At 39.6% G+C, this 19,823-nt stretch overlaps 1 protein-coding gene across 1 annotated transcript in view; it reads right to left on the reverse strand.

Annotated features, from left to right (window-relative positions):
• The window catches only part of STK4 (serine/threonine kinase 4), an 89,883-nt gene that overhangs the window by 66,320 nt on the left and 3,740 nt on the right, over nt 1-19,823 (reverse strand). The window contains exons 2-6 of the mRNA XM_010841004.1: nt 17,659-17,739; nt 10,930-11,058; nt 8,000-8,114; nt 4,915-5,079; nt 2,372-2,539 (exon numbers count right to left, since the gene is read on the reverse strand). Coding sequence (XP_010839306.1) covers nt 2,372-2,539; nt 4,915-5,079; nt 8,000-8,114; nt 10,930-11,058; nt 17,659-17,739 — 658 coding nt within the window. The remainder of the gene's footprint in view (nt 1-2,371; nt 2,540-4,914; nt 5,080-7,999; nt 8,115-10,929; nt 11,059-17,658; nt 17,740-19,823) is intronic.

A 19,823-nucleotide genomic window follows, 5' to 3' on the forward strand; every position in this document is an offset into this window, starting at 1 on the left:
CCTGGCGTTTCAGCTTCACGTCCATGGCTTCATTAATCAAGTCCCGCAGTATGGACACTCCTTTGGCACTCTTGACAAACGGGTGCTTCAACAAGAAAGTTGAAGATGGTTTATGCGGCACTGGTGCCAAAATACCAGCCAGCACAGAGGAGGCCCTCTATAGTCTCTACTGAACCAACCAGTGCATCTAATCATTCTCTTTATGCTTTGGACAACAGCCAACCCTAACTCACACTCTCACCTGATGCGAAGAACTGACGTATTGGAAAAGACCCTGATGCTGGGAAAGACTGGAGGCGGGAGGAGAAGGGGACAACAGAGGATGAGATGGTTGGATGGCATCACCGACTCGATGGGACATGAGTTTGAGCAAGCTCCAGGAGCTGGTGAAGGACAGGGAAGGCTGGTGTGCTATAGCCCACGGGGTCGCAAAGAGTCGGACAGGATTAAGTGACCAAATTGAACTGAAACAATATCCAGAGAGCTTTGTTTGTTTTTTGCTGACCATGTTGCCTTTCAAAGTGAAAAGGCGAGCTCTAAGAGCATCGATATCCTGAACATGACCTCAGCTGTCAAATGTCCCTCCTTCCTGAAAGTTACCCCCACCACTGGACACAAGTGGTAACTGCGAGGAGGTCATAAGCCCAGAAGTCCCCCCAAATCACAAAGGATTCACCACCCTCCAAGCCACGCCAACTCTACCTACATACTTGAAAATTAAAAACTGACCCACTACATTACATTGAAATTCTACGATTTCAAAAAAGAAACCTACAGGAGATATTGCAAGTTCCATTCCAGACTGCTGCAGTAAAGTGAATATCACAATAAAGCAAGTCGCATGAATTGTTTTGGTTTCCCAGTGCATATGACAGTTAGACTTACCCTATTCTGTAGTCTATAAGCATGCACCAGTATTATATCTAAAGAAACAATGTATATACCTTTAAAAATTACTTTATTGCTAAAAAATGCTAACATTCAACTGAGCCTTCAGGGAGTTATTTTGCAATAGTAACATCAAAAATCATTGATCACAGATCACCATCATGAAGAGGTCTAAAATATTGTGAGAATTACCAAAATGTCACACAGAGAGATGAAGTGAGCAAATGCTGTTGGAAAAATAGCACTGACAGACTTTCTTGATGCAGTTTTGCCATAAACCTTCAATTTGAAAAAATCCAATAAGGCAAAGTGCAGTAACATAAGGTACGCTTGTAAAATTATTTATTGAGTTTCCAATAGAAAAGGTACAGATTTAAAAAAAATAAAACTCTTTGCAATAAGCAGCCTAAATTATGTTATTTGAATCTAAAAATAAAGCCAGTAAATCTTCCCATCCTTCTCCATTTCTGTCCCCCCAGAAAGAGAGGTGCTTACCTTTGGGCATGTGAATAACTTAAAAAAAAAAAAACCTGTTAAGTCTATTAGCAGAAGGACTGCTTAATCAGAGAAGAGGAGGAGCTGAGTTGGGTGGTATGGAAAAGACTCTGGAGCCTCTGAGGAAGGCAGGGGTCCAGATCTTGTAACAGTGCTGTGCTGAGGTGTTCTGGGAGTGGGGAAAGTCAGGAAAACGCTTAATGTAGAAACACTGAAGGAGTGTCAATGGAGACACCTGTGGGCTCTTCACATTCCAGAACTGGATGTAGGTCAGGGAGCACAGAGCCTCTAGAAATCACACATGTAAATCCCTACCCAGGCCAGGCAGGAAGACAACAAATGAATCCAGCCGGGTGTTAGCGATATGAGTCGAAAAGAATACTCTGCTTTCCTCTTAAGGCTAGTGTAAGAAACAGAGAAAACACGGCAATACATTATGACTGGTACGGGTGAACAGGGAACCGTGGCGGGCAGTGCAAAGCCCACGCCCTGTGTAAAGGAGAGGACTGCTTCACAGCTCCAGTTAACGTTGTTACGTTAAAATGTGAGCACCTGGGGACTTCCCTGGTGGTCCAGTGATTTAGACTCCGTGCTTCCAGTGCAGGGGGTGTGGATTCAATCCCTGGTTAGGAAACTAATATCCCACATGCTGTGGAACACGGTCAAAAATTCAAAAATAAATGTAAAACAATTTAATATGTGAGTGCTTGAATTACTAAAAACATACACTGCACAAGTCAAACCAATCAAGTCCTGCCAGAGGGATATCAATACACAACCTCTAGAATGAACAGGGGTGGATTACATTTGACTTAATTAGTGATTACAACTAGTGGAAGTGTATCATCTGAAGTCTAGATTGACACTTCTCAATTATTTACAATTAATTCGTTTACTGTTTGGTACCTAACCAAGACACTCATTTAACTCAGTTTCTCATTATCACCAGTAACTGACCATCCCACTGGTTTTCTGTCCATTCCCTTACCCTCATTGGATGGATATCAGCATATGGAGGCTTTCCTTCAGCCATTTCTATGGCTGTTATTCCCAATGACCAGATGTCTGCTACACAGTTGTACCCAATTTCCTGGATCACTTCTGGAGCCATCCAAAAAGGTGTTCCTATCACTGTATTTCGCTTGGCCATGGTATCCTGAAATAGAAAGGAGAGAGATCAACATTAATCATTCAAACTGTTGAGAAAGAGTCCCTTCTAACAATAGTAATTGTCATGGGCTTGAAATACATATACAAACCATACTTAAACACGATCAAGTAAGTAAGTCACAAAACAAATTCAAATGACATTGAAACATAAAAGATTCTCAATCAATTATTAAAACACAAAAGTAACTGTCAACCAGTTAATGAAACACCAAAATGAGATTGACAAAAATTAAAAAGATTACTAATAACTCATATGGATAATAGCATAGAAAAAAATCAGGTACCAAAATACAATGATAAAGGAACACAAGTTGGTACAATGTTTTAGTAGGCAATTCAGCAATATTTATTAACTTTAAATGTCCATATCCTTTGACTGAAATCTAGTTCTAGAAATGTATCCTACATATAAGTATCCCAAGATAGATGCACAAGTATTGTAAAAATAATAATAATAGAAGGGCTGGAAAAGGAGCATCTGTCCATTCATTTGTAAAACTATACACTTGAATTCCTAACTTATACTTTCAGCAAAATAGGTTAAAATTTTAAACGTAAAGAACAAAATCCAAAAAGCACTCAAGGAAAGTACAGATTAATAATTATATAAGGTTGGAGCAGAAAAGGACTTTTAAAACATGACATCATGAAGATGGGAGTATTTTTCAAGTTGATTTATGATTGAACACAACCTCAACACAATTCCATTCAATCCCAACCAAAATCTAAATGAAGTTCCACTGCTTATTCTTATTTTTATTGCTTGTGAGTTTAGTGTCATATCCAAAAAATCACTGCCAAGACCAAGGTCAAGGAGGTTCCCCCCTATGTTTTCTTCTAGGAGTTTTTGGGTTTGAGACCTTCCATTTATTTTAATCCATTTTGAGTTAATTTTTGTGAGTGGTGTAAGAAACAGGTGTAGTTTTACTCTTCTGCATGTGAGTACCAGCTTTTCCCAAGAACACTGATTAGAGACCAGCCTTTCCTCGTCGCACACTCTTAGCTCCCTTGTCAAATGTTAACTGCCTATATAAGCACGGGTGTATTTCTGGGTTCCTGACTCCAGTCCACTGGTCTATGTGTGTATTTTTATGCCAATACTATATTGTGTTGATCACTTTAGCTTTTGAACATAGTTTGAAATCAAGAAGTACGAAGCCTCCAGCTTTGTTCTTCTTTCTCGGGACTGGTTTGGATATATGGGGCCTTTTCTAGTTCCATATGAATTTCAAGACTGTTATTTTCTATTTCTGTGAAAACCATCAATTACTAAAAACAACTGATACTTTAAATTTATAATATCTTTTACACAGCACCAAAAGAATTTTTCTTTTCAATTTGGTTTCCTTATTAAGATTGTAATTTAGGTAATACTGTTTGGTATTGTTTACTTATGTGTTAACAACAAAATCTTTTGAAGGGCCCACAAATCACAATATGGAGTAAGTTCCTGAGGTGGTGGTGGTTGTTTTTTTTTTAAATAACATCAAAGCAATTTTTTAATTGTTTTTCATTTAAATTTTTTAAAAATAAAAAATCCACACGATACAGCTCTAAAAAAACTATATATGCATATAGCTTTCTACGACCCAGTTCAGTTCAATCGCTCAGTCGTGTCCGACTCTTTGCGACCCCATGAATCGCAGCACGCCAGGCCTCCCTGTCCATCACCAACTCCCAGAGTTCACTCAGACTCACGTCCATCGAGTCGGTGATGCCATCCAGCCATCTCATCCTCTGTCGTCCCCTTCTCCTCCTGCTCCTACTACCCAAGAAACCTGATACATGACATTGCTGCAAATTTTTGTATAGATCTGTCTAGAACTCGGTTTTCTACACATATTTCACACATCTCATGTATTTTACAAAATCAGATAATTTTAGACATCCTGTTTTGAAAGCATAGTGTTTTTCATTGCCATGCACTACTGAGGTAGGAGGAAAATCAAGAGCCTGTGTTTTGGAACCAAATGAGGAGCATGCTTTCAGTAAAGCAGATGCCAACTGCTACCTAGAGGCTGAATGAGATGACATTATGTCTTATTCAAGGAAAGCTGATTAGATTTAATTTTTATTCCTTTTGTAAATATGATGATGTAGACCAAAAGAATTTAAACGTTCACTCTATCATTTCTTGCTTTAGCTTTTATTTTTTTCAAGCTAAACAGAGTTAAACTATGGTACCTGAGCCCCAGGAAAGGATCTAAAATAATCTACCAGCTCATTTGTAACCTATTGGCACATTCTTTAATTTTTTAAAACACAATTATATCAAATATTACACTTTTAAATAAATAATGAAAAAGAACAGTTCTCAAGAAAGACCTGAAAGTTACCAACACAAGTAACACTTTCACTTACTGTAAGTTGACCTGCTACCCCAAAATCTGCAAGTTTTGCATGACCTTCTGTATTGAGCAAAATATTTCCTGCTTTGATATCTCGGTGTATTTTTCTCATAAAATGAAGATATTCCAGTCCCTTAAGTGTTGACTGTAATATTGTAGCTATTTCATCTTCTGTTAACTGAAAAAATGAGAAATTAAAATTCTATTAGTTTACATCAGCACATTTGAAAAAGGAGAAAAAATTTCGATTCAAACTCCTCTCCTAGAATATAAATAAGATCTTACTCAAGGTGTAAAATAGCATTTGACAGCTTATAGTACCATTGCGGAGAAGACAAGGGCACCCTACTCCAGTGCTCTTGCTTGGAGAATCCCAGGGACTGGGGAGCCTGGTGGGCTGCCGTCTATGGGGTCACACAGAGTTGGACATGACTGAAGCGACTTAGCAGCAGCAGCAGCAGCAGCAGCAGCAGTACCATTGCTATGCTGACTACTCCCAAAGTTATATTTCCAGGCCAGATCTCTCCCCAAAAATCAGATTTATATATCTTCCCACACCAGCTGAATACCTAACAAGCATCATAAGCATAACATGTCAAAATCAAATTCTTTATTTTTACCACCACCCTACCCCTTTCCATACCACCCACCTACTCTATTCTTCACACGTTCTTCTCTCTCTCAGTAAAAGGCAATTTAATTCTTCTAGCTGCTCTGGTCAAAAATCTTGAAGTCATCCTTGACTCTTCTCTATCTTCAAACTATATGCAATTATATCCTCTGGGTTCACCCTGATTTAAACCACCATCATGCCTTGCCTGAATTATTCTAATAATCTCCTAATGGGTCTCGCTGCTTCTGCCCTTAACCTTATAGAATGTATAGTCCACACAGCAGCCATAACTAACCTTTTAAAATATAAGCCAGGGACTTCCCTGGTGTTTCAGTCCATAAGACTCTGCTCTCCCAACACAGGGAGCCTGGGTTCGATCCCTGGTCAGGGAACTAGATCCCACATGTTGCAACTAAGATTCAGTTCAATATCTGCTCAAAATCCCCATGGCTTCCTAAGTCACTCAGAAGGAGAGCCAGTCCTCACTAAGGCCTCACCCTATCTGGCTCCCAGCTACCTTCATCTTCTACCACTTTCTACCTCTTCATCCTGTTTCAGCCACATAGGCTTCCCTGCTGTTCCTCAAACACTCTAAACACACTCCCACTTCTGGGCCCTTTTATCTGTTCTCTCTGCCTGCAGTGCCCTTCAACCAGATTTCTGGATGAGATGGTTCCTTACGTCATTGCCTCTGCTCAAATGTCACCTCATTAGGAAATCAGAGAGGCCTTTGCTAGCTCCCTCCACTCCTAGATCATTCTCTATCCCCTTATCCTGCTGCTGGTGCTGCTAAGTCGCTTCAGTCATGTCTGACTCTGTGCGACCCCAGAGACGGCAGCCCACCAGGCTCCCCGGTCCCTGGGATTCTCCAGGCAAGAACACTGGAGTGGGTTGCCACTTCCTTCTCCAATGCATGAAAGTGAAAAGTGAAAGTGAAGTCGCTCAGTTGTGTCCGACTCTTAGCGACTCCATGGACTGCAGCCCATCAGGCTCCTCCATCCATGGGATTTTCCAGGCAAGAGTACTGGAGTAGGGTGCCATTGCCTTCTCCATCCCCTTATCCTGCTTATAGCTTAATGCAACACTATCACCATCTCACATACCATACATAATCTGTATACCTATTCATGTGACGTCTTCCCTATTACACACGTGAACTCCATTTTAAAATGCCTTTGATTAGGTTACTACTGAATTCCAGCACCAAGAAAGCCTCCTGGCACATAGTAGGTCCTGAAAAAAATATCTGTTAAATGATGATGAATAAATGTAAGCAAAAATGCAGGAGACTGACACAGAATACCTGATCAGTCCAATGCTGACTCTGTGCTGATCCCAGCCCAGTTCTAAACAAACTCAATCAACAGACTTTGAATCAGTACCCCTCATGACAAACAACTCACAATTAGAAGAGAATAGGCAGTGGTGCAAAAAATACGTGATTTGGGTTTAGAAAGATCTAGTCTTTAGCCTTGGCTCTACTTCCTCAATATGACTTGGGCAAGTTATCTAGTAATGTCTCTGAATCTCAGTTTCTCAATCTAGAAAAATAGGCAAATCATCTTTTTTCAAGAGTGTCACAAAAATCAAACGATACATTAAGGCATGGAAGAATTCATGGGGTTTAATAACTAGAAAATGCACTTCTACAAGAGCAGGGACATTGTTCTACTGACTACTGGATCCCAAAGGCCTAGATCAGTGTTCTAGAAATACTTACTAAATGAATAAACAAAGAGTTTACGCAACTGAACTGCAACTAGAAACCATGACTCCTAGCTTTTCTCCCAGCCACCACAGTAACAGCACACTATCTTTCACAGAGAGGAATCTGATGAGGAGGACTTAGTGGAAGTTAACCTGTGAACACCTGGGTAGAAGGAGAAAACCCAACCAACTTTAAACACTCAGAACTCATTGCTGGGCTTTCCTGGTGGCTCCGTGGTGGAGAATCTGCCCACCAATGCAGGAGACACAGGATCAATCCCTGATCCAGGAAGATCCCACATGCCATGGGGCAACCAAGTCCATGCAGCACAACTACTGAGCCTGTGCTCTGGAGCATGAGAGCCGACACTACTAAAGCCCACGCGCCTTAGAGCGCGTGCTCCACAACAAGAAAAGCCACCGCAATGAGACGCTTGTGCTCTGCAACTAGAAAGTAGCCCCCACTTGCTGCAACTAGAGAAAAGCTGGCAGAGCCAAAAAATAAAAAAGAACTCATGACCTAGCTAAGATTTGATAGTCATTTTTCCCCCAGTAAGAAACAAGTAAACCACTTCACTGGACTAGGTTGGTTGGTATTGAAACTGCCACATTTAGTAGACATCAAAAAGCAGAGAGGGGAAAGAACCATGGAAAGGGGGAGATGCAACAGCCATCTGTCTAGATACATCAGTAGGAGAGTGTGCGTGAATACAGGGCAGAGAAAAGAAGGCAGTGTGAGAGCCCAGCGCGGCTGCATGATTCCAGAAGGTAAACTTACCGTTTTATTTCGTAATCGAATAATATCAGATACAGAACCAGCCCCACAGTACTCCATCACGATCCACAAGTCTGTGTTCTTAAAGTAACTGCCGTAATATTTGACTACATGAGGGCTAGGGAGAGAGACAATACTAATCAGTGGAACAACCTTCAAACATCCCTATGAATTCATGCTGTAAAATACGTGAAAATCCATTTCTCAGCTCCAAAGATCAGTTATTTATGTTTAAGGTTCAAACGGGCACCCTCTTGGTAAGAAATTAAAGTAGTATTGATTTCTGGAGGGCAGTAAATAACAGCGGTGCAAAAACTGTGTAGGTTCCTTAACCCAGCGTTTCTAAGTCTGCACCTCACCCTAAGAAAAGACACACAGATTTCAAAAAGAAAGAGTTACCATGGTCACAGAACTGCTTAAAAAACTGAAAATTTAGAAACCATCCAAATGTCTGACATTAGGGAGTTTATTTAAGAAATAATGATATATCCGTATAAAGGAATAACCACAAATCCATAGAAAATGTAATAGAAGAATACTTGATGAGAAGATTCTGCTTACCAAAAAACAAACAAAAAATGCAGGTTACATAACAGACAGCACAGTATAACTCCAAAAAGACATACGGAAGGACATGTATGCCAAGGAGTATTTAACAATGATTATCTCTCCAAAGGGAAATGTGGTTTTCCTTTCTTATTTGCATTTTCCCAAGAAGTCACATATACTTTGTAATAAGGAAAAATAAAACTACACTACAATCTATTGTAAGGGAAAAATACTCAGAATCAGACCTGAAATATAGAATCTTGAAGAAAGATTTCAGGAAAAAGTCAAAATCCCTTTAAAATGAAATAATTAAAAAAAAAAAAAAGAATGTGTCTTCTGAAGCTACCAGCTGTACCTAGCTAGATCATTATCAGAGCTAAGTAATATTGCACAATGTAGTAACGGAAGAGGCAAAAACCAACTCAGCTGATCTAACTCTCAAAATTTCAAATGCCCCTTCATCCTTGGGAAACATGCCAAAATGACAGGATATCAGGAAAACACACACACACATGCAAAATGAATATTAATGAAGAAATGGATGAATAACTCTCTTAAGATACATATCACCACATCTGTGCTGCCGTCTCTGAATTTCTATAGTGTTTCTATAGTACTGTCTCCATAAGGCAATTACTGCCAGGTATTCACTGCTGGAATATATCCTATACCATCATGCATCATCAACTATATAAGCCTGGCCTGTCCAACTACAGTCTGCAAACTCCAGGAGGACAAGCGTGCTGCCCTGTATTTCTCTGTATTCCTTATGACGTTTAGCACAGAGTAGGCTCTTTGAAATCCCTCATCTTTAGAGACATGCATACACTGTGTTTGAAACACAGCTCTTATACAGCCTATCAAAAGTGGCAAAGTCCAACTTGCCCACTGGAAAGAGCTGCCATCATATATCTTATGCACAAGACAAAAGAAACTGCTACCAAAAAGAAAAGAAAACAGAACAAAAAAAAACTGCTACCTTACTCTGGGCCTTCCAAACAAGAAAAAGGAGGGTTTTAGCCAGTTGAGAGTAACCACAAAAGTATCATGAAAAAAAAAAAACGGGGACTTTATTGGTGGTCCAGTGGTTAAGACTGTTTCTTCCAATGCAGGGGATGCAGGTTCGATCTCTAGTTGGGAAACTAAGATCCATGGGGAACGTGCCTCATGGCCAAAGCACCAAAACATAAAACAAAAGCAGTATTGTAACAAATTCAATAAAGGTTTTATAAACATGGTCTAGGGCTTCCCTGGTGGCTGAGATGGTAAAGAATCTGGCTGGACTGCGTGAGACCTGGGTTCGATTTCTGGATCAGGAAGATGCCCTGGAGAAGGAAATGAAAACCCACTCCAGTATCTTGCCTGGAGAATTCCTTGGACAGAGGAGCCTGGCAGGCTACCGTCCACGGGGTTGCAGACAGTCAGACACAACCGAGCAACTAACACTTCAAAAACAGAGCCTATATAAAAAAATCTTTAACAAATTTATTCCTGAAAAGTAAAAAAAGAAAGGTGGGAAGAATAGAAGTGATGGCACTCAGAAGTCTACAAGACTTAAGGGCTCCTGGGCAAAATGCCTAGCAGGTAGCCCCATCTATCTTAAGCTTTACCAACAGGAGAGACTGAGTTGATCTGGTGACCCAAAGAGCTTCAGAAGGATGAAGACAGGCTTGGGCTGCAAGACTTTGTCATTCTCAACTCCCAAGACCTACCCCAGCCCCTCAGTTTGTGTTTCTCAATCTGAACTGAGGAAGCCTGCTCCCCTGCAGTGACCCCACCATGTTGTCATGGAAATTCGGGGCAAACCACGTGCATTTCTGCGGTCGCCTGCTGGCCCGACTTCCTGCTTGCAGCATTTGACAAATCTTAGTTCCTCAAAATTAAAACACTTAACTACTCTCAGCTGGAATAGTTTCTTAAACTTGTGAAGGAAGGGACAGAACAGTAATATATGAACAAGTGTTCTCTTTTTATAGGACCTTTTGCTGTTCTAAGGTTTCTGGAAGTAAAAGCATTTGAACTATCTCTTCTGAGCTGTCTGTAGAAATGTTTTCTCAGAAGGAAGTAAGAGAGATCATTATCAAAAAAAAAAAAAACAACGGCTAGCCAGCACCACCTTCTGCCTTTTGCCTCTTCTTCCTAGTTTTGAAACGGGCTAAACTGAAACAAAACAAAACAGGGCAGAAATAGAAACTCTGAAAGTTTAGCTGCTGAAACACACAAATTTTTTCACCATTTTTTTTTCTGAAAAGAAACGTGTAGTAAGTCCACTAAACTCTCCCTTTTGCAAAATATCTAAGTCGATGCAATTCTAGGAGTCAAACTCTAAATTACGGCAAATTCAAAACTGTTATTATCTCCATAGCAACACCATAAGCCTTTACCTGTCACATTGCTGCATGATAGAGATTTCTTTGATTATCTCCTGCAGGTCTGATTCCACAGGAACTTGCTTAATAGCAACAATCTGACCGGTCTCTTTATGAATAGCTTTGTACACGCTGCCATAGGACCTGTAATGGGGGGGACAAGGATACTTACAAAGTCAAAACAAGCCAAGAGATTAAAAAGTGCTTAAATACAAACAACTCACCATTCTAATTTACATCCCCAGGTGCCCAAGACATATGTACTTAGCTACACTTGCAAAACTGAGATCGCTAAAGTATTGATACTTTGGGGGAAAACTGTCCTTAAGAGAACTACCATCTTATAAACTTCCCATTTAAAGTTTACTGAATGTATGAGTATGAAATAACAGTCATAAGGACAGTAGCTACCACATCTGCTGTCTGCTGGAAGCAGCATCCTCTGAGGTTCAGCCTTACAGAAAAACCATGAAAGGGTCATTATCTCTATTTTACAGGCAAATGAGAAAAGGTTCAGAGAAGTTACACGACTTGCCCAAGGTTACATTAAGTGATAAATAAGCAGTCAGTCCAGGATACGCATCCAGGAGTGTCAGAACACAAAGCCTATATTCTAAAAAAAAAAAAAAAAAAGCCTATATTCTCTCTACATTTGTATCGGGGCAAAAATCCATGAGAGGGGTCTTCTTTTTCTTGCACTCATTCTAGCATCACAAGGTCTTTTAGTCCTTGCTCCTCTTACTCGCAATAATCTTTAAAATATTGGGAAATTTTTACTCCTCTTTAATTCTTTTTATCTTTCACTTCATCTGCCCTTAAGAGTTTATTGTCAAGATAAATAAAAGGTTGGGTAGCCTTTCAATTTTGGGGCTATAAGAGCAAGACATTTAGAATCTAAAGACCTAGGGCTGGAGTCCTACCACCACTACTTATCCACATTATTACAGTACTACATATCAGACATATTATTAACCTCGTACCTCAATTTTCTCACCTGTAAAATGACAACAACATTACAAGAGAATTGCAATGGTTAAATGAGATATCATTATCATTATCTTACATAGATTGTATTTTCACTTAAATCCTGGATGGCTGTCAGTGAAATAATGAGCAAATTGTCTTTCATAGTTTCCAAACACACCTGTTTCTTCATACTCCCTTGGTGAAAAGAAAGATCAAAATAACAGCACCTAATACATCAAAGTAGCTGAGTGCTCTAGCTAACAAAATGCTACTCAAGGATTGTTTCAATGTGAAAGTCACACAAAAGTTTTTTTTAATGTCTATGCAAAGCACATAAAAAATTTCCATTCCATCAGACTTTTTCATTGGCAAAACTAATATAATGATATTTAAATGTTGCCTAAAACTTATTTTTTGCAAGGGAAAGACAACCACTGACCATGTGTGGAAGATCCAACCACTGCCTCTTCTTCCTTGGCCACTGGAAAAAGCTGCCATCATGTATCTTATGCACAAGACAAAAGAAACTGCTACCAAAAAACAAAACTGCTACCTTACTCTGGTCCCTCCAATCAAGAAAAAGGAGGGTTTTAGCCAGTTGCGAATAACCACAAAAGTATAATGAAAAAAAGAAAGGGGGACTTCCTTGGTGGGCCAGTGGTTATGACTGTGTCTTCCCATGCAGGGGATGCAGGTTCGATCCCTAGTCAGGGAACTAAGATCCACGGGAAACATGCCTTGCCTTATCTTCCTTGATAAGATAACCCCAAGATTTGTAAGCAAATCTTTGTGACCAAATGCTTGGTCCCAGGAGATAAAGGCTGGTGGTCCAAGCCAGTCCCAGGATTCTGATCCCTTTCTGCCAGTGACTGAACTAGCAGTAAGTCTAAGACCTAGTACACAGACCAGTGAAATCTGAGAGGAATTCTTTAGAAGGGTCCCTGGGAAAGACCTTCTTCCCTGATAAAAAAAGAAGCAAACAAGGTGGCCCATTTTCTCCTGCCACTTCCTTTCCTGCTTCTAAAGTGGCCATCTTGAGACTGTGAGACTTACACAAATGCTAAATTGTTATCAAACACTTAGCCATTCTGGAATCTTTCACCCCCAGATTTTTCTGCTAGTTATTAAATGCCCTTACTGGTTAGCCACTATTGGTTGGGTAGTCTGTAACTTTCATCCAAATTTATTCTTGATACCCTAGGTCAGGGGTCCCCAACTCCCTGTTAGGAACCAGGTTGCACAGCAGGAGGTGACTGGTGGAGGGCAAGTGAGTGAGTGAAGCTCCATCTGTATTTGCAGCCGCTCCCCACTGCGTGCATGACCACCTGAGCTTTGCTTCCTGTCAGATCAGCAGTGGCATTAGATTCACACGGGAGCACAAATCCTAACCTAAAGTCAAGGGAGAATAGCCTGAGATTGCCACAGATGAGAAGTAAAGTGAATAATAAATTCAATATGCTTGAATCATTCTAAAACCATTCCCCTCATTCCCGGTCCCTGGAAAAACCGTCCTATATGAAACTGGTCCCTGGTGCCAAAACTGCTGGGGACCACTGCCCTAGGTCCCATTTGTGTAAAAAAGTTCTTTATTTCGTCTTCACTTTGGAATGAGTTTTGCTGGATATAGAATTCTTCTTTGACAACAGCTTTCTCTCAGCACTTGTACTGTAGTTTATCAGCTTCTATTGTTGTGGAGAAGTCAATTCTCATCGGGTTATCATTTTTCATGGGTAATCATGGGCAATCTCTCCCGTAGTTTTAAGACTGCCTCTTTATCCTTCACATTCTGTAATTTTACTATAACTAGAAGCCGATTTATTCGGCACTTCATAAACTTCTTCAGTCTGCAGGCGTATGTCTTTCTTCAAGTCTGGAAATTTCTTAGTATTATCTCTTTATTTCCTGTCTCTTCCAACTTTCTTCTAGAGCTCCTACTGGACCTAGAGTGGACCTTGTCAATCCATGCTGTCTCCCTAGTTTCCAACACTGCATTTCCGTCTTACATTTTGTGATCAGTCTCATTTCTAGCTTTCAATTCCCAAATTCTCTTTTCAGTTTGTCCAGTTGACAGCTTTTGCAATTTACTGGGCATTAGAACTTCACTTGTTGTAGTTTTCATTGTCAGGCCCCTCAGCTGTTTCTTTCTCATGGGGCTGTTCATGTTAATAATTTTGTGTTTGTCTTTTAAGGATTTTATTCCCTCCTTTTATCTTTTTGAAAATTGTAAACAAACATGAAATTCCAGATTGCTCCATTATTTCTATTTCCTTGGGTGGGAATTTCCTACTTGTTACGTCTGTTGATTATTTAATGGCACTGGATTTCCTCATATGGGTTTCATTTTACTTTGAATGATTCTTTTCTATACAGTGTTCACTGTTCTTGAGCATTTCATGACATCATGATGGTTTCATGATTCCCTTAGCTCAGTTATCGATTAAACTAGGTCTTGCATTAGGATTTAGGGTTTTCAGCCCTCAAGACACCATACCTGAATACACTCCAGGCCCAGTTCCTATAGTCAGAATAGTCCCTCTTTTTCCCCAGGCCACAGGCAACTGATACAAAAATTTCCTGCAGGAAGCCCAATCTCCCGACAACAACATGGCATGCTTTACTTTCCTATTACTACGATAACTGTCTTTTCTATCCCTGGTCTATAGCTGGCTATGTATTCTTATATTTTAAAAAACTAATTTTCATTCATTATTCTTATATATTTGAAATGGAAAGGAGAGGTTCCTGCATGCACTGAGAAATCTTGACTAGACACCCTCCACACCTCACTATGCTATCTTGACAGCCAAGAAAACTCCAAGAGCTCATATGAACAATTAAGATTCACAATTCCAGACTGCACTTAGAGTACAATTTAGAAGGCTTCAGCAAGAACCCCTGGCTGAAGGTAAGTTCAAGACCTGACTCTCTACAAAAAAACACTACAGTGACTCAGTGAATTTTAACTGGCAGAGAACAAAACAAGTAATACCACAAAGGAGGTGCTTCACACACGCTCTGCAAGGCAAGGGTCAATGCAGAGAAACAGAAATTAGACACTATCTGAGGCCAAATTAACCAGGTGAGTCTTAACCATATCACTCACTAGTTACCAAACTATGCACAAAATGTTTTTGCTCTTATCCCGATTAAAAACTTAAATGAATCAATGGGTAAAACTTTAAATACAACAGAAGGAAGAAAGGTGAAAGCTCTAATTCAAAACACTTTCTGAGGGCTGTCCATCCATTCTGGTTTGGAGCTTTGGCCCTGCTCTGCCACAGATCCACGATTTCCTCAAAATACAGAATGGCGGCAGTCTTGGGAATCCGATAGAATCCTTTAGCCAGAGCTCATTACATTAGGTCCAAGTCCATGAGAGTTCACAACCCATTCAGTTTCCAGAACCATGGCATGGTCTTTTGTGTTCAGGAAGGAAGTGCAGTTCAGGTCTTCCTTCAGGATTCGGCTGATTAAATGAAGCTCGCTCAGGCTCATTCAGTCAGGATGACAGAAATCCAAGCACTTGTGGTAACATTTAAAACAATATGATGATAACATGCGAAGATCTGAAGCTTTCTTTATTTTCTTTCTGGTGATAGATTTACAGGGAAATCTCCAAGGTCCTTAAAGAAGACATCCACAGATCTAAAATGTAATTTAAAATAATCATAATTAGCTTAGTTTCTCCTTACATTATATTTCTGATCACTCTCTGTCTGTAGTTTTCTTTTGACATTCCTCAAACCCAATCCACCCAAACAGAGCTCCCTTCAAGACATATAAGTGAAAGTGAATTTGCTCAGTTGTGTCTGACTCTTTGCGACCCCATGGACTGACTGTAGCCTACCAGGCTCCTCCGTCCATGGGATTTTCCAGGCAAGAATACTGGAGTGGGTTGCCATTTCCTTCTCCAAGGGATCCTCCTAACCCAGGGATTGAACCCAGGTCTCCCGCATTGTAGGCAGACGCTTTACCATCTGCGCCACAAGAACATCTAAATATACTTTAAGACTTAAGATTTAACTTTGATTGGGCAAGATAAGATCTGAAAAATGCTTCAATTGATATATTTAAAAATAAAATAATAGTTGCCATTTACCGCGCCCTTATTAGGTGACAAGCACTGTACTGTACTTTAGTCTGATTATCTCATGTAATACTCAACATAATCCTATGAGGGAGATGGTAATATCCTCACTTCATAGCTGAGGCTTGTGAAGCTTCAAGATGTTCATCAACCTGCAGAGTCTATGTTCTTACTACTGTAACACACTTTCATTAAAAATAAAACAAGTCAGTTACACACCTAGTCAATTATGCCTACCACTCTTGATCTTATTTTAAGTATCACCTGTGAGCATGGTTAGATTAAGGGCCTTGGACTCACTACATGGAAGAAAATACCGAGGATATCAAGCTAGAGTTGAAAACGGCAGGCAAAAGTCATAGCGGGACTGGATTTTCTTTCCCCGTACCTTTAAGGATGCCAAGTCAACTTGTAGGTTCAGATTCATTGAGCACTTGTCTTTTAGCAGTGCAGCTGTTGTCATCTTTTACTTCCCTTCTCTGCTTGATTTCTTGCTTCATTCCAAACAATATTTTTCCAACTTACAAAAAGATGATGACTAATGTTTTTCACAAGGAGGTAATCCATGAAATCCTATTCCATGTAATCCAGGATTGGGTTTAGCATTTGTTATCTATATTAGGCATAAATAACACTGACTCCAAAATAAACTTATGACATATAAAAGCTGATTGTAAAGAACAAACACTAATTAGACAATAGACATTTTCATAAACTAACACTTCAGCTCTTCTCTTGAACCAGAATTACTTCCAAGAGATTTTACATAATACAGAAACACACACCCACACATTTACATGCTTATATATGCATAAACTACCTCTGAGAAATACATAAAAAACTGCTATACTGGTTGCTTCTGGGTGGCTGAGATAGATAAGAGGCAGATTTTTTTCAGGCCATTTTTTATGCCTTTCAAATCTTGAATCATGTGACTTGATTACCTATTCAAAAATGAACAACGAAAACTTAGGAAAGGGTGTCTAATATTTTAATGTCTTGGTCATTACAGAAAAAGAAACAAATATAAAAATATCCAAAGTATAAAAAATTATGATGCAACCTTTATTGTATCATGAAAGCCAATGACGGTCACTATCTATTACGAAATATCATTCTACTCGTATTCTATAAACTCATTCACAAATCTGTGTTTCAAGAAGTCCTCTAGTTCCCGACCTGGGATCCTAGATCTCTTAGGAAGTTGTAAAAGTAGTGACAGTCCTTGATTTATTTTCTGTATTTCCCAAAGTGGCACTAACTAAAATGCTGAATTCCTTTAAAAAAAAAAATGAAACAAGTTATTGAATATCTCTGAGAGGCTATGAACAGAAAATTAAAGTATGTCTGATTAATAAAATTTCTTGAACAAAGTATAAACTAGTGTTATCTGTTAAATAGATATAATCATGCATATCACAGATTTTATGAGAGAAAACAACAGATATCCATGGTACTGAAAAGACCAGGAATCACTAACTCTGTCTATCGAAGTGATTGGGGAATGAGAGAAAGAGCATTTCAAGCTGTAAATTTACCTCCCACCCCACCCAGAGCAAGGCTGATATGCAATATTTCCCTTTCTTTTCCTTAGCTTTACAAATTATTGCATAAGAAAGGTTCACATCCTGCTGGTGTTGGGGCAGGAAAAAGACTGAGACCTACTAGTCCACCTACATCTGGGCACTCACCCTTCTCCAAGTTTCTCTAAGACATCAAACACTTCTTCCGGTTGTTTAGTTAAACTATCTTCATCCAACTTTTTCAGCTGCCTGTGAATGAAGAAATGTAAGCATAAAATACATTGTACTTACCAGCAACTTGAGAGAACACAAAACACATTATTTATTTTACAATTAGCATCTGAGAAATTTCTCTGCAAAGCCTACACTGGTAAATGCCAATAAAGGCAAGCTAAGAGGCCTTTAAGGGAAGCTGAAGGGCTGGTCTATGGAAATATTACTTGTGTCCCGGGTCACCTCCATGAGCAAAATCAGTACTGGAGGATTAAGAGCTACCATGAGGCTGACTTCAGTTCCACAGATATAAGAATTTTCTAACACTAAAAGCTGCTCTGAAATGGTTTAGACTGCAATTAAGGAGTCCCTAGATTCCCATCACTGGAGCATCTAGACAGAAAACTAGTCCTTGTATAGCTGAAACGCAGCAGAGTAGATTTAAGCATTAGCTAGAATCCGTTTAAATCTTGAGATTCCATCAACAAAGATGACATAACTCTGTTCAGAAAAGATGCTTAATGCAAGCTTAGTAATGAACTGAAACATGGTCTTAGACTGGAGGTCAACGAAGATGGAGAAGAATCTTGCTCTCCATTAGCAAGACTTTGGTACTTATTTTTGTTGAAATACATGGATTCTGTAAGGTATCACAGAAACAGAAAGTGGAGAGTATATGCTTAGATGTGATCAAAAGTGAAAAAATAACCAGACAGCTGGAAGTTTCAAATAGTCTCACCAAGACTCTCCTGGGGTGACTGTGTACCTGACTATTCCCCAAAATCAAAGATTTTGCACACAACTTCCAGATAATTCAGATTTTTCTATGACAAACCATGATCAACAGACGAGGTTATAAATTGAGCATAGGGTGTTTTTTTAACTGAGAACTGTGAAAATTATGAACAGTCTTAGACGAGCCGTCTGCTAAGGAGCACTTGTGTGCGTGCATGTGTGTGTTCTACACCATGGTTTCCTGAAACTATAAAGGACAACAAAGAAAGGAGAGCTCAGGAAGCGGTGAAATATGGAAGCAGTCCACTGGGAATTTCTTTGTAAAGAAAAATGTTTAAACTAGCTGGACAATACCAGCTTTTACGAGGAAAGATAAACTAAAATACACGCGCACACAAACGTGTACCTTCCTGGAGAAAATGGCAAAACCGTAAGAGAAGCCAAAAAAAACCCCACCCACCTGAACGCATCAAGTTTATCTTCCAGTAAATGCTGATCTCAAGAAGACAATCTTAACAGGATTTCATAAATATCAAACTAGAGAAAGGGAGAACTGCTCTTGGTCAATAATTGCCATGACTTGAAAATTAACCAAAGAAACAACCACACTGACCTTTGAAAATCAAAAGGTCCTAAAAATTAAATTCCAATGACATCACAAAAACTCCCAGGTTCAAAACAAAAAGGGTTGAAGTGAAACTTCAATGTCAGAAGTGAAATTTCTATGAACCCAGAAATCAGAATGACCATCTCACAATGGGGGTGGGGGGGCGGGAGTGGGTAAAGCATTGATTTATAACTGTATAAACAATGGACAATACCTCTTTTCTCAAGTATAAAGCTTTATAAACAGCTTATGTAAAGGAAGATCAGATGTGTTCCTTTGAAGTGGTGGCTTTGTGGTTTATAAAGAGCAAAACTCACTATTTCAACTATTAGAGACCAGGGCATAACAAAGGAAATGGCCACTGCCATGAGACAGCTGCAGGCCTCTGATAATACTTCAACAGACAAACTTTATAGAGTGTTCAGATGCTCCTTTAAAACAATCTAGGTGGGGTTTTGTTTGCCTTGGGCTTAAAGGATCTTATCTCTGGTGCCTGAACCTAGAGGTGGTCTATAAGAACATTTGCTAAATGGACTAATGAATGCAATGATGAGTATCATAAACCTTTCTCGGCACTCTTCATGAGGTTTCAAAATTAAGAAGAAGTTCGCCCCGAGAAAGTATTACTGTGCTATCAACAAATGACAATTCTATGGAAAATCTTTTGACAAGGGACTCAATGATGTTTTCTACATGAGTCTTCATGGAAGAAGCATTCTAAGCAAACAGCCCAACTCTGATGATTCAGCCCTTTCGACTGTACTTCCCCAGGTCCTCG

The sequence above is a fragment of the Bison bison genome, unplaced genomic scaffold, assembly GCF_000754665.1.
Source record: "Bison bison bison isolate TAMUID 2011002044 unplaced genomic scaffold, Bison_UMD1.0 scf7180017864154, whole genome shotgun sequence".
In the NCBI taxonomy this organism is placed as follows: Eukaryota; Metazoa; Chordata; class Mammalia; order Artiodactyla; family Bovidae; genus Bison; species Bison bison.